The 15,382-nt window shown below is 46.6% G+C and overlaps 1 protein-coding gene across 3 annotated transcripts in view; it reads right to left on the reverse strand.

Moving 5' to 3' along the window:
• Window positions 1-2,819: 2,819 nt before the first annotated feature.
• Window positions 2,820-15,382, reverse strand: part of LOC112068204 (protein Smaug homolog 1-like) — an 88,517-nt gene continuing 75,954 nt past the window's right edge. For all 3 annotated transcript variants that reach the window (XM_024135287.2, XM_024135288.2, XM_024135289.2), the window contains 2 exons: window positions 6,546-6,629; window positions 2,820-4,728 (listed from right to left, as the gene is read on the reverse strand). In XM_024135287.2, the coding sequence (XP_023991055.1) occupies window positions 4,700-4,728; window positions 6,546-6,629 (113 nt within the window). In that variant the 3' untranslated portion in view covers window positions 2,820-4,699. The remainder of the gene's footprint in view (window positions 4,729-6,545; window positions 6,630-15,382) is intronic.

Genomic DNA, 15,382 nt, shown 5'->3' on the forward strand with positions numbered 1-15,382 from the left:
GGAGTCAAAGTCTGATCCACGGCTGCAGTAATATATGAACGACATTGACTCCTCTTCTGTTTACTGCCTCATCACTCTCTCATAGGCACATACTGTAGTGTACACTACATGCAAACACACAACCTCATGGGCACTTGTGAGTGTGTACATCCCAACCTAGCATGCTCTATCCCCTGCCCTGCAGTTTTTGCCAATCTTATGGATGGGCTACTTAGCTTAGCCTTCCACTGTGATGTCATCAAGAACCACACAGGTGGTGGTTAGCTTAGTAGGCACTGGTCGACCATTCCCATATGGCTAGCCCTGGACCTTCAATACTCATAGCCAAAGTCTATTAGCCGACAAAGTAGGAAGGGCCGTATCCCACACAAATAACCCCAGATGAACCACGTCTCTTGGCAATGTGTCAAAAGGGTTGTCGCCCTCGTATCCAGTTTGTTTTGCTGGTGGCTGGATCAAAAAGGGAACTTTGCGAACAGAGCATCGAGGTGTAACATTTCTATAAAAGAGCACACACAGTATTCAGTCATTTGGCCAACCAGGATATAATAAGCATTTCACAAAGCGTCAGAAAAAAAAAACACACAAATCCCAAGAAGACACTGGTTGTGTGTCTTTCCTCCACTATCAAAGACAACAATTTGCGATTATAATGTAGTTCAAAAGAAGAATAACTATTATTTGAGATGTACTTATGGTCACCAGCCATAGTAAGTTAATACATATGGTACTTTAAATAATACATCTAAATGAATACAATAATCAACTCCGCAACAGTAATAGAAAAAAAATCAAAAATAAATAATGATTTGAATCGGCTAATAGTATTGATTCACATGGCAGTGACAAGTGGCTCTAACTACCATGTACTGTGTATCCACTGATGCACGTTGCATCGGTGTAACAATGCATACTGTATGCCGCCACTAAATATTTTCCAAGCCATGCCACAAAAGGGTCCATGCCAATTCATGCACCATTCACCTTCCCAGTTAAGGCCAATGCGTTTTTTAGTGAGCACACTTCCCGAAGCAGTGACGTTTGGCTGACTGAAAAGTCAGTGACATTTTGTCAAGAACAGGTTACAGGTTTGACTGGGTGAGGTTGTCAGTCGTCAACCTTACCTTTTGACAATATGGTTCAGTCTAAGAACTTCAGTTCAATGTGCACTAGGGGAGTGGGCTGTAGTTCTTGTGGCAGAGAAAGGGTGCATTTGGCATGAAGCTTGTTTCATCTCACTACTCGAGTTCACCTCCCTTTCTCTGAACTGCAAAACCCTGAACTTTCCCTTTCCAAACCTTTGCTTCTCCCCACTGAGGAAGGTCTATGGCACAAACTTGGCATTTCTATTGCTGCACCTATTGGAATTGTTATTGATGGATTAGCTGTAGTAAAATATCACGGCACCAAGTGCAGAACAAGAAAACAAGACTTTTTAAGAATAACATTTTTTTTTACAAAATAACCCTCACAAAAACACCATTTTGAATCGCTCCAAATTGATTCCAACTTGGGAAAAACCAACTAGGATGCCCATTCAGGCAAAAAACATCAGCATGACCTTCCATGCACAAAAAACCCATACAGAGCCAAACTGTTATAACTAAACTTTTAAGAGCTTATTTTAACATTAACCTACCCTTATAGTCTGTCATGCAGATAACAACGAACAGAGGATACATATAAAGACTAAAAAACAACAAGAAATCAAAGTGCCTGGCTGTCGGTAACTGCTTTTGGCCACCAGGTGGAGGCAAGTACTAAAAAGAGAGCAATCTCGGGGAGTAAAACTACTTTTAAACCCTTGCTATGCTGCTCGAGGGAAAGGAAACCTCCTCAGCAACCTTCTCATTCACTATGGCTACTTCCTGATTCTCCTGTCCTCTGTATACATCCCTGGTTAGCATTCTCTCCTTCCTCCTCGATTCAGAACATCTTTGACCGTCTCTTACTTCCTAGTAAGATTGGGAGCATATAGCATACAACATGCAGCGCTATATCATCTACCCTGGACTGAAAACAAACAAGTGATCCTCATTCTAGTTCACAACAAGACCCATTGAAAATACTCCAGACCCACACTGACTAGCCCTAATTATAGACTAGGTCACACAACGTTGTGCACCTGTTACAGGAACTTCGCTCCAGACAAAGCCCAAGCAAATGAACAGCAAATTTCYATGCATAGTCTGCAGGTACAAAGGCAAAAATTAAAATAAATAAATACATACACACCACCGTTCAAAAGTTCGGGGTCATTTAGAAATGTCCTTGTTCTTGAAAGAAGAGCACATTTTTTTTGTCCATTAAAATAACATCAAATTGATCAGAAATACAGTGTAGACATTGTTAGTGTTGTAAATTAATATTGTAGCTGGAAACGCCTCACAAGTTCTCAACTGGCGGCTTCATTAAATAGTACCCGCAAAACACCAGTCTCAACATCAACAGTGAAGAGGCAACTTCCGGGATGCTGGTCTTCTAGGCAGAGTTGCAAAGAAAAAGKCATATCTCAGACTGGCCAATAAAAAGAAAAGATTAAGATGGGCAAAAGAACACAGACACTGGACAGAGGAACTCTGCCTAGAAGGCCAGCATCCCGGAGTCGCCTCTTCACTGTTGACGTTGAGACTGGTGTTTTGCGGGTACTATTTAATGAAGCTGCCAGTTGAGGACTTGTGAGGCGTCTGTCTCTCAAACTAGACACTCTAATGTACTTGTCCTTTTGCTCAGTTGTGCACCGGGGCCTCCCACTCCTCTTTCTATTCTGGCTCTGTCTCTTATACACATCTAGATGTGTATAAGAGACAGGTGTTGTACGAGATCTTCAGTTTCTTGGCAATTTTTCGCATGGAATAGCCTTCATTTCTCAAAACAAGAATAGACTGACGAGCTTCAGAAGAAAGTTCTTTGTTTCTGGCCATTTTGAGCATGTAATCGAACCCAGAAATGCTGATGCTCCAGATACTCAACTAGTCTAAAGAAGGCCAGTTTTATTGCTTCTTTAATCAGAACAACAGTTTTCAGCTGTGCTAACATAATTGCAAAAGGGTTTTCTAATGATCAATTAGCCTTTTAAAATGATAAACTTGGATTAGCTAACACAACATGCCATTGGAACACAGGAGTGATGGTTGCTAATAATGGGCCTCTGTACACCTATGTAGATATTCCATTAAATCAGCTTTTTCCAGCTACAATAGTCAGGGTAGACTAGTGGTTAGAGCGTTGGGCTAGTAACCGAAAGGTTGCAAGTTCGAATCCCTGAGCTGACAAGGTACACATCTGTTGTTCTGTCCCTGAACAAGGCAGTTAACCCACTGTTCCTAGGCCTTCATTGAAAATAAGAATTTGTTCTTAACTGACTTAACCAGTTAAATAAAGGTAAAATATATATTTTTACAACATTAACATCATCTACACAGTATTGTATATATACATGTGTATGTGTATATATAATATGTCATTGGCCGGTGTAAAAGATGAGTTTACCCTGAACTTTACCATAACTCTGCTCGGCTATTTTCCCTCTGTCTTGTTTCAAATCAAAGTCCCTGCCCCTGACATGAATCCATCATCGCTAAAGTCCTCTTCTCCTTCCAAATCACTTAGCAGAGACCATCCTGTGTTTCTCCACTTTCATTTCCCCTCCTCCCATCTCTCCTCATGCCTCTCTTTTCCTTCTACACACCTCCGCCGCATCCCTCTCTCTTTTTAGCGTTCTCATTTTCACACAGTTTGGCTCCTGGTAAAGGAACAAAAAGCAAAAAAACAAACAATGAATAAGTCCGTGGTAATAGTGATAGCTACTGTGGGACGTTAGACTATAAAGCGACTAGTATGTCACTGCTTTACAAAAAGTTATAAAAAAAAATCAAGAGATAACATTCATACCTGAAATGTATAAATGTTTCGGTACCCTTGATAGTAACATCTGGTGTAAACAATACATACATGTATAAATGCTTTTTCTCTGTCACCTATTCAGAGCATAGGGTTCTCCCAAGCCTTTTGAAAAATGGCCTCCCTAAAACTCTCCCAAACAGTGGGAGGAAAAGCCAAGGCTTCTCTCACAAAGTGTTCCACATTGTTTACTTGGCTTGTTTGTTTTTGGCTCAGTGACACCGGGAGAAATGCTGACTGGTGTGAACTGGTGTGGGAATTGTGTTACTGGTCTGTAACTGGGACTGAGGGTAGAGAAGGGAACAGAGTCTGGAACTCTGTAGCATGATGTACTACAGTACCCATAATGCACAACCCCCCCCATTTTAACAGAGCCCAGGGCCAWTCGGTTGTTGGCTGATGCCGACCCAAGTGATACTACAGTATATCTCCCACAGCCCGGCAGAGTGCACTGTTGTGGGTAGTTATACTGGGTGCGACACTGTGAGGAGAGGAGTCTGTACTGCCTATCTTATCTGTCACTGAAGCCCAGATTCTTATGAGGGTGCTGGGGCATAGCTGTGTTTTGTCGAGATGGTAACATGCCAATTTGCTGCGGTGTTAGCAGTTTTTCACAGACTGGCTAATCGTGGAGTGATTTGGAGCTCGCCCACCCCCCCGGTTGACCTCTCCCATTGGCCGTGGGGGCGCCTGATGGGCAGGTGAGGTGGGGGGGGTGTGGGTAGGGGGACTTTGGGTGTTCGGCGAGCCTCCTGGGACCAGCTCAGTCTCTCCTGGTCTCCTTCAGGTCCTCCTCTCAGATGGTGGATGTGCGGTCGACTCCATCTAGACACACAGAATCGAGGGACACGGGACAAACCATCACATAGGAATGAGAATAACACAACTGGACAAATATAGATGGAATGTTTCAAAGACAAAAAAACTATGGTTGCATCTTGCCTGGCTGGCCAAACAGAGGACCAAATGTTTGTCCTGGGATGCGTCCCAAATGGCACCCTATACCCTACATAGTGTACTACTTTTGACCAGTTCAATGGTCAAAAGTAGTGCACTATAAAGACAATAGGGGGCCATTTGGGACATTATCCCAGTGGTTCAGACAGAGTGAGCGATGAGTCAGCTGAAAACTCTGCATTACTACATTCATCGGAGGTATGTGCTTTGCGGTACTGTAGCACTAGTCGAGCTGGGTATACGTGCTGGATGTGCTTCTACACAGCAAATGTGTGTGTGACCAGCAGTACCAGAAACCAGAGGCAGTCACTGGGGGAGGTCAGAGACCCATGATGGACTTTCTTTGGGTCTTCGGGCTTTAGAAATGCACTATATAAATCCTATGTATCATAATGCACCCTATAGACCAGGGTGCATTACCTACAAGCGGTTTCATAAAGACTTACTATTACTGGAGTTCCTGTGTGTGGCCCAGGGTCTCATGACATGGTCTGCATCCCAAATGGCACCCTATATAGTACACTACACTGGTCAAAAGTAGTGCACTATAAAAGGAATACACTTCCATTAAAGTCATATATAGGCAGCGTTTCAAAGGCGCCCCTAGCCCTTACACCCGGCGCAAGTAAGCAAAATGCTAATAACTCCACCTTTCCCTCTGATAGGCTAGACGAAACTTTCACCGTATTGGATATACATCCTTTCAGATCTACAGAACAGCCTAGAAGGTTAGGGGCTGGAAGCATGCCAATTAGGGAAATGACTTGGCAACTTTGTCAAATTGGTCAAAAGAAGAGAGAGAGTTTGATCATTATTAGAGCTGGACGTGGTATTGCTGTATTTGAGCATGTCAGAGCTTTCTAATGGACATCACTTACTCTGTAAAGAACGGCTCAGGGGCATTCCATTCACCATGAGTACTTTCCTTCTAATTTCTATTCTGTCCATTCAGTATGTTAAAAGAGTGAAAGGGGCGTAGGGGACAGCAGAGAGGAAGGGTCCTGTCTGAGACTGGCATTCCTCCGCTTCCCACCTCTACTCTGGACTGTCCAAACACACACACACACACACACACACACACACACACACACACACACACACACACACACACACACACACACACACACACACACACACACACACACACACACACACACACCACAAAGCGCTGCTTGTCCACCCCAGCTCCGCGCCGAGCACTGAGGGCCACTGTCTCTGCGCTGGTGAGGCCGGGGAGAAAAAAACCCCCAGCCCCTTTATTCAAAGCTAAACTCCACTTATAATGGGAACGGTTACTGCATTTATCCAGCTCCCTTCCCGTCTCCTCCTCTCCTCGCAATACGTGTGGATTCATTGTGAAGTCACACCCTGGCTACAGGCCAGGGTGTGGGTTCAAATACTATTTGATTGGCTGGAATTTCAAAGTTGTGTCTGTTTTTTTCTTGTGCATGTGTATATGCTGTGGAGACAAAGTAGTAAAGTACTGGAGTGTAGTGAGGGAGTGTGTGTGGTTGTTTGTGTGTGAGAGGGAAAGTGTGTGTGAATCTCTATGTTGTGTGTGTGTTGCGAGCGCACGTTTGTATAAACCAAGGGGTACAGTAGATTGATACAGTAGTGTGTGAGTATTGACAAAGTGCAGTAGTAAACTGGAGTGTATGTGTTCATGGTAGTTTGGGTGCTCTTACCTCCCAGAGCGTGTTCCGTCATACTCAGACACAGAGACTCCAGCCGGTTGTTGATGTCTGGTTCAGTCACCGGCACCTGGAGATCTGGAGAACATCACAACGTTACAGCATACACACAAACCATCTACTGGAGAACACACATGTACAACATACACACAACCACTACCTGGAGAACATCACAATGTTACAAACAACACACACCATTCTCTGAGAACAACAACGTTACAGATACACACAACCATCTACCTGGAAAACACCACTGTTACAACATACACACAACCAACTACCTGGAGAACCACCACACAATGTTACAACCATCTACCTGGAAAACCCACCACAATGTTACAACATACACACAACCAACTACCTGGAGAACACCACAACACACATACACCACAACCATCTACCTGGAGAACAACACCACAAACATTACAACATACACACAACCATCTACCTGGAGAACACCACAACAACGTTACAACAACTACCAGGAGAACACCACCACACGTTACAACATACACACAACCACTACCTGGAAAACACCACAACGTTACAAAAAACACAACATACACAACAAACAACAACTACCTGGAGAACACCACCAGGTTACAACATACACACACCAACTACCTGGAAAACACCACCAGGTTACAACATACACACAACCAACACCTGGAGACCACCACAAAACGTTACAACCAACTACCTGGAGAACACCACAACAACTGTATAACAACTACCTGGAGAACACCACAACAACGTTACAACAACTACCAGGAGAACACACACCACAATGTTACAACATACACACAACCAACTACCTGGAAAACACCACAATGTTACAACACAACATACAACCAACCAACTACCTGGAAAACACCACCCACGTTACAACAACAACACAACAACAACTACCTGGAAATACACCACCACAATGTTACAACATACACACAACCAACTACCTGGAAAACACCACAACGTTTACAACAACATACACACAACCACTACCTGGAATACACCACCACAATGTTACAACATACACACAACCAACTACCTGGAAAACACCACAACGTTACAACAACATACACCACAACCAACTACCTGGAATACACCACCACCAGGTTACAACATACAACACAACCAACTACCTGGAAAACACCACCACATTACAACATACCACACCAACAAACTACCTGGAGAACACCACAACAACGTTACAACACAACACACACACAACCATCTACCTGGAAAACACCACAACAACATTACAACAACTACCAGGATTACACCACCACAATGTTACAACAACATACACACAAACCAACTACCTGGAGAACACCACACAATGTTACAACATACACACAACCAACTACCTGGAGAACACCACCAATGTTACAACATACACACAACCAACTACCTGGAAAACACCACAAGTACATTACAACATACACACCAACCAGCTACATGGAGAACACCACCACAAACATTACAACACACACACAACAACCATCTACCTGGAGTACACCACCACGATGTTACAACATACACACAACCAACTACCTGGAATACACCCACCACGATGTTAGAACATACACACAACCATCTACCTGTAGTACACCACACAATGTTACAACCAACTACCTGGAAACAACACCACAATGTTACAACAACATACACACAACCAACTACCTGGAGAACACCACCACAATGTTACAACATACACACAACCATCTACCTGGAAAACACCACAACAACATTACAACAACATACACACAACCATAATGTTACACATACACACACAACTACCAGGAGAACAACCACAACAACGTTACAAACAACATACACACAACCATCTACCTGGAGAACACCACAACAACATTACAACAACTACCAGGATTACACCACCACAATGTTACAACAACATACACACAACAACTACCTGGAGAACACCACAACAATGTTACAACATACACACAACCAACTACCTGGAGAACACCACCAGGTTACAACATACACACAACCAACTACCTGGAGAAAAACACCACAATGTTACAACAACCAACGTTCACGCAATTTACCACAGAGGGGTATACTACAAACAGAATCAATGAGTTAGCCAGATAACTTTGATAAACAACCAGAAATAAGTATTGATTTTCTGGTTCATTAAGAAAGTGGAAGAACTTGACTGGCCTGCACAGAGCCCTGACCTCAACCCCATCGAACACCTTTGGGATGAATTGGAACGCCAACTGCAAGTCAGGCCTAATCGCCCACACACCTATGCCGACTTCACTAATACTCTGTGTGCTGAATGGAAGCAAATCCCTGCAGCAATGTGTCCAACATCTAGTGGAAAGCCTTCCCAGAAGAGTGGAGGCTGTTATAGCAGCAAAGGGGGAACCAACTTCATATTAATGCCCATGATTTTGGAGATGTTCGACAATCAGGTGTCCACATACTTTTGGTCATGTAGGGTATGTGATAAAAAAAAAACGTAAGCAAGATTGAAATTATGATGTTTTAGTGAAATGTTGTATCTGTTTGGGCTCCTTATGTAGTCTACAAATTATTTGTAATTATGTTCCGGTCCCCTGACCATCCAGTCAATAATAAATCGTCTCACGGTTGAATGGAGTGGTTGATCCCTGATCTAAAAGGTCTCAATCCTATAATACCTTAACCTTTCCTGACATCACCACCCCCAGTTGGCAACGGACAAGAGGGAATTATTGTGGCCTCCAAATCCCTGTGTCATAACAATCACCTCCAACTCAACCACGCCGCTTGTGCCGTTCTTAATCTGATTACACTACCGGGGTGGTTTGGCATGCGTGTGGTGTGTGTCTACTTCTCAAGTCTAAAGTCACCCGTTCAGCCACAAGGGGGACCCCCAAGCTCCCAAAAAACCTTAGAAGTGACAGAGGGTCAATTGCTTACTTGCTAGCCGAGCCCCCTTACTTCAGCTGTGAGCTCCTACCACGGGGGGATATCTAGGCTAACGGTCTTTAGCTGCTACTGCCTGCCTTGCCCAGGGCGGCTGTGAAAATCCCTTGGGGGTATAGAGAAGAGCGGAGTTAGGCACTCAGCTAGACAGAGAGAACAGTCCGCCACCGGCTATTTTTAGGTCTCAAATCCTGTCCCCCTCCACACACACTCGTGTGCTCACATGCTTGTGCGCAATTTAAAAAAATAATTTTAAAGAAGAATCAATAATTTAAAGAAGGGAGCGATGGAGGATGAGAGAAGAGGGAGTCCTAGCTTTCCAGGCAGCTACATACTCTGGCCCGCTCCAACTCTAGCCACCTCTGAGTGCATGTGCAGTGTGTATGTCTCATAGAGGCCGAGAGCGAGCGAGAGAGAGAGGCCGAGAGCGAGCGAGAGAGAGAGGCCGAGAGCGAGCGAGAGAGAGAGGCCGAGAGCGAGCGAGAGACCTATTGGATCCAATGTGTGAAGTCGAATTAAGCGCACGTATCTCCATTTTGTGATTCATGTAGATCTGAGTGGATTTGTTCGGTGATGTCATGTTGTGGAGTTAGTCTACCGTCTCAATGAAAAGACAAATAAAATCCTCGTCAGCGTCAATTTGGTTTGCTACAGTAGTGGGTCGTGATACAAAGGGCCCCAGATGAAAAAAACGAAAGCTATGTTGTCTTCTCAGTCTCAAGAGGAGCTGTGTATTTAAGCAATAAGGCTCGAGGGGGTGTGATATATGGCCAATATAGCACGGCTAAGGTCTGTCTCTCCCGCACGACTCAATGCGGAGTGCCTGGACACAGCCCTTAGCGTGGTATATTGGCCATATATCACAAACCCTGAGTGCCCTATTGCTATTATAAACTGGTTACAGCAAAGCGTCGTGGGTAGGAACAGCCCTAGCCGTGGTATATTGGCCATATACACCACCTCCTAGGGGGCGCAGGTAGCCGCGTGGGTAGGAGCGTTGTGCAGTAACTGAAAGGTTGCGGGTCGAATTCCCCGAGCTGACAAGGAAAAATCTGCCGTTCTGTACCTGAACAAGGCAGTTAACCCACTGTTCCCGGCACCGAAGACGTGGATGTCGATTAAGGCAACCCTCCGCCACTCTCTGATTCAGAGGGGTTGGGTTAAATGCGGAAGACACATTTCAGTTTGAATACATTCAGTTGGACAACTGACTAGGTATCCCCCTTCCCCTCTGGCCTTATATGCTCTAAATATGCATGGGGGATAATATAATAACTGGAGAGAAAGGAAAGAGTGAGAGAACCACTACTTGATCACCGTGTCTGGAATTCGTCCCACCACAACGGAGAAGGAAGTGCCAAACCGAGCCACATTTTCCCTCTTTCAGCATCTGTCACGAATGATCCCTCCCTGTGAAATACAGAGTTGTAAAAAACAGTCATACAAACACACAACCATAAGGGGGGAAGAATGCAACAGGTGAAGTGGCTGGAACTCTGGTCAAATGCGTTCCACAGGCCCCTACTCACTACTGCTGAGCGGTCTCTAGTCGGCAGCAGTGATAACCTGACACTCCGCTCCCATTCAGCATTTTTCTACGGCATCCTTACAATGGGAGAGAAATTCGAAACCGCTTCCTCCACTTTCGCACACTCTCTCCGTCGGACGGTTTGTTGTGGACAGGATGGAAAAGGTGTGTGTTTAAAAGAGAGGAGAGCGCGAGGGTGAGTCATAGTTAGGAGTTGGTGGTGGGTGGAGGGGGATGGGCGACCCGGGAGAGAGGAGGGCGGAGAGAGAATGAGCGTCAGAGGCGTGAGAACCGTACACAGGCATTCCTTTTTTTTGCTGGCCCTCTGTACGGGAGGGCCGGGAAAGGGGGAGAGCAAGGCGGACAGGGAGGGAGTAGAGAGAGCGGGAGTGGGAGAGATAGTGTTAGAGAGAGCAGGAGAAGAAAGAAAGAAGGTTGTAATGTATAATAGGCCAGGTTCCAGAGAGGTGTCAGTAGTTTGAGCTAAACGTGGAGAGAAAAATCAAAGGTTGACTGTGTAACGCTCAGTGGTTATAGGCTAGAGAGGTAACACTTCTGGGTGCCCTCCCCCAGTTTTTACACACTTATAAAAGCCACCCCCGGGTGTGCATTTAGTTACGTGATGAAGTCTCAATTAAACAGATTTTAGTTGAACCAAAATGTACATTGCACATTATTTAAGCTGTGTACTACCAACAGGTAGCCTCTCCAACAGGTAGCCTCTCCAACAGGTAGCCTCTCCTGTGCTTTAGGCTACCGCGCTACCTACTTCGCCTAAATCATTCTGCAGTCAAGTGTGTGAATTAAATCAATATAAATGAACATTTTTTACAACGTTAAGTGTTGTGTACTCAGTAGTTTGTCAAGGATCTGAAACTACAATTCCCTGGGTCCAAGGTGTGGGGCATTTCAAGTATCGCCAACATTGTGCAGAACTGTAATGTCATATTACTGTGGTGTCGTAGGTCATTAACATACAGTGGTGGCCGCTGATTGGCTAAATACCTGGGGCAAGTTCATATTTTTAAACTCTAACGGGGATAGCTAGCTAGCATAATGTCACAAGCATAATGAGTTTGCCCGTAACATTTAGTTAGCTTGCTAGCTGGCATACTGAACAAGTCTATCTACCTGTATGCTAACATTGTGCTTGCCATAGCCTAGTGTCCACTAGCTAGCATCTAATGACACAGAGACTTGTTTTTTTTATCCTAACCAGATCCGCAAGAAGGTTCTAGCGAGCGTATCCCACTGTCCTTTGACTGTATTTAAAAAATAATGTTTTTTTAAATGTACCTTTATTTAACTAAGCAAGTCAGTTAAGAACTAATTCTTATTTACATTGACAGCGCCTAGGAACAGTGGGTTAACGGCCTTGTTAGGGGCAGAACAAACAGATTTTTACCTTGTCAGCTCTGGGATTCGAGTCTAGCAAACCTTTGGGTTACTAGCCCCAACGCTCTAACCACTAGGCTACCTGCTGGTTACTGGCCAATGCTCTAACCACTAGGCACCCTGCTGGTTACTGGCCCAACGCTCTTAACCACTAGGCCTACCTGCTGGTTACTGGCCCAATGCTCTAACCACTAGGCTACCGCCGCCCCTGTATGACTGTATTGTGAACGTCTGGTCAGGTCCCTGGTTTCCAATGACTGTCATGGATTATTTTACAAGTTCATTGCAGTCTTCTCTTATGCTCCATCTGTTCAGTACCCAATACACAAAACAAAATCATTTGATGAAATCCTGCAATCTCAGGGCTGCGTCCCCCCCCCCCCCCACCACATAGCAAGCAATGTAATCCAAGCACTGGCAGCAGTTTGAACGCTATTGCAGACGATAGGTAACCAGACTGCTTGTTTTGGACATATTTGAAACATGTAAATGACCACAAATTAACCACACTATGTGTGTTATATAATATATATATATATATATATATATGTATATTGTGTGTTGTGGGGGGGTATTTATTTATTTTTTTTGACCATTCACAAGTGGGGCACAGCCAGCCCCTAACGCCTTAGTGGATGAGCTGCCACTGTTAACATATTTCACAGCAATTTCTGTTTAGTGGTTAGATTTGTGGCATCCTATTGTTTGGGGTTGTGTTGTGCCAGTTTAAATGATCCAAAGAATATACCGGAGTGTGTGTGAGTCTGCAGTCTGTAATGATCAAAGATATACCGGAGTGTGTGTGAGTCTCGGTCTGTAATGATCAAAGATATGAGTCTCCAGCCTACCGGTCTGTTAGTGGCTGCCTGTCTGACGATCAGTTTTGTCCAACAGGGTCTTTGGTTCGCCAACCCCGGGGCAGTAACAGCATGCCCAGCCGAACCCACAGCTCAGTGCAGAGGACCCGTTCCCTGCCTGTCCACACCACGCCACACACCATGGTTATGTTCCAGCAGTCCGTAAGAGAAACCTTACACACGGTTACACTATTACACATTACCCTACTGTACAAGGTAACCCTTTCTCTCTTTCCGTTGCCTCTCTTTATACTTACCCTGTCCCTCTTTGTTTCCCCGAACTCACACTTTGTCTTTTCTTTCCCTCCCTCTCCTTTTGTATCGACATCTGTCTCCATAAACTCTCAGCGGCCTAGCATCCTCACTACCTTCCTATTTGTTAACCTGGAGAGAGATGTTGTTCCTGGTGCGTTAAATGCAGTGTGTTGAGGATGATGGTGTATTGCAGGGAGCTTTACCCAAGACTGTTTGCTGTGTGTGTGTGTGTGTGTGGCATACAGCATCTGATACACTGGTCCTATTACCCCAATGCTGGCCAGGCTCATGAAAATCGAAATACCAGAACAGACAGTTCCCATTCAAGTTCAATGCTCTGCTCTGCTCTGCTCGGTAACGGTTGGATGCTGTAGCGCAGGACAAAATGGACATCAATGTGACAGCGGGGACTTCCTCCTCCGGCCTGTCTTTCATGGTGAACCAAAGTGTATCCCCCCCTTTTTTAGAATGGAGAGGAAGAAGATGGAGGGTAGTTTCAGGGGGTATTGAGGAATGCGAGCAGATGTGACGGAGAAGGAGGAAGGGAAGGGACGGAGAGAGGGAAGAGTCAGCGGACTGTTACAATGAGTCTCTTTGTGCAGGGTGGCTGGGGCGCCCTGGCACACATTCCCTTCTCTCGTCTCTCTCCTCTCTCGCCCTCTCTCGGCCTCTCGCTCGCTCGCCTCGCTCTCGGCCTCTCTCTCGCTCTGGCCTCTCTCTCGCTCTTCGCCCTCTCTCTCGCTCTCGGCCTCTCTCTCGCTCTCGGCTCTCTCTCGCTCCGGCCTCTTCTCTCGCTCTCTCTCTCTCGCCTCTCGCCTCTCTCTCGCTCTCGGCCTCTCTCTCGCTCTCGGCCTCTCTCTCTCTCTCGCCTCTCTCTCGCTCATCGGCCTCTCTCTCGCTCTCGGCCTCTCTCTCGCTCTCGGCTCTCTCCTCGCTCTCGGCCTCTCTCCTCGCCTCTCGCCTCTTCTCTCGCGTCTCGGGCCTCTCTCTCGCGCTCGGCCTCTCTCTCGCTCTCGGCCTCTGCTCTCGCCTCCGGCCTCTCTCTCGCTCTCGGCCTCTCTCTCGCTCTCGGCCTCTCTCTCGCTCTCGGCCTGCTCTCTCGCTCTCGGGGGCCCCTCCTTCCTCTCGCTCTCGGCTCTCTCTCGCTCTCGGCTCTCTCTCTCGCTTCTCGGCCTCTCTCTCGCCTCTCGGCCTCTCTCTCGCTCTCGGCTCTCTCGCTCTCGCCTCTCTTCGGCCTCTCTCTCGTCGCTCTCGGCCTCTCTCTCGCTCTCGGCCTCTCTCTCGCTCTCGGCCTCTCTCTCGCGCTCTCGCTCTCTCTCGCTCCTCGGCCTCTCTGCTCGCTCTCGGCCTTCTTCTCTCGCTCTCGTCCTCTCTCTCGTCTCCTCGGCCTCCTGCTCGCTCGCCCTCTCTCGCCCTCGGCCTCTCTCCCTCGCTCTCGGCCCTCTCTCTCGCTCTCGGCCTCTCTCTCGCTCTCGGCCTCTCTCTCGCTCTCGGCCTCTCTCTCGCCCTCTCGGCCTCTCTCTCGCTCTCGGCCTCTCTCTCGCTCTCGGCCTCTCTCTCGCTCTCCGGCCTCTCTCTCGCTCCTCGGCCCGCTCCTCGCCTCTCTCTCTCGCTCGCTCTCGGCCTCTCTCTCTCGCTCGCTCTCGACCTCTCTCTCTCTCGCTCTCGCTCTCTCCGGCTCTCTCTCTCTCTCGCTCGCTCTCGGCCTCTCTCTCTCTCGCTCGCTCTCGGCCTCTCTCTCGCTTCTCGGCTCTCGCTCTCGCGCCTCTCTCTCTCTCGCTCGCTCTCTCGGCCTCTCTCTCTCTCGCTCGCTCTCGGCTCTCTGCTCTCTCTCGCTCGCCCTCTCGGCCTCTCTC

The sequence above is a fragment of the Salvelinus sp. IW2-2015 genome, unplaced genomic scaffold (assembly GCF_002910315.2).
Source record: "Salvelinus sp. IW2-2015 unplaced genomic scaffold, ASM291031v2 Un_scaffold245, whole genome shotgun sequence".
NCBI classification, from domain to species: Eukaryota; Metazoa; Chordata; class Actinopteri; order Salmoniformes; family Salmonidae; genus Salvelinus; species Salvelinus sp. IW2-2015.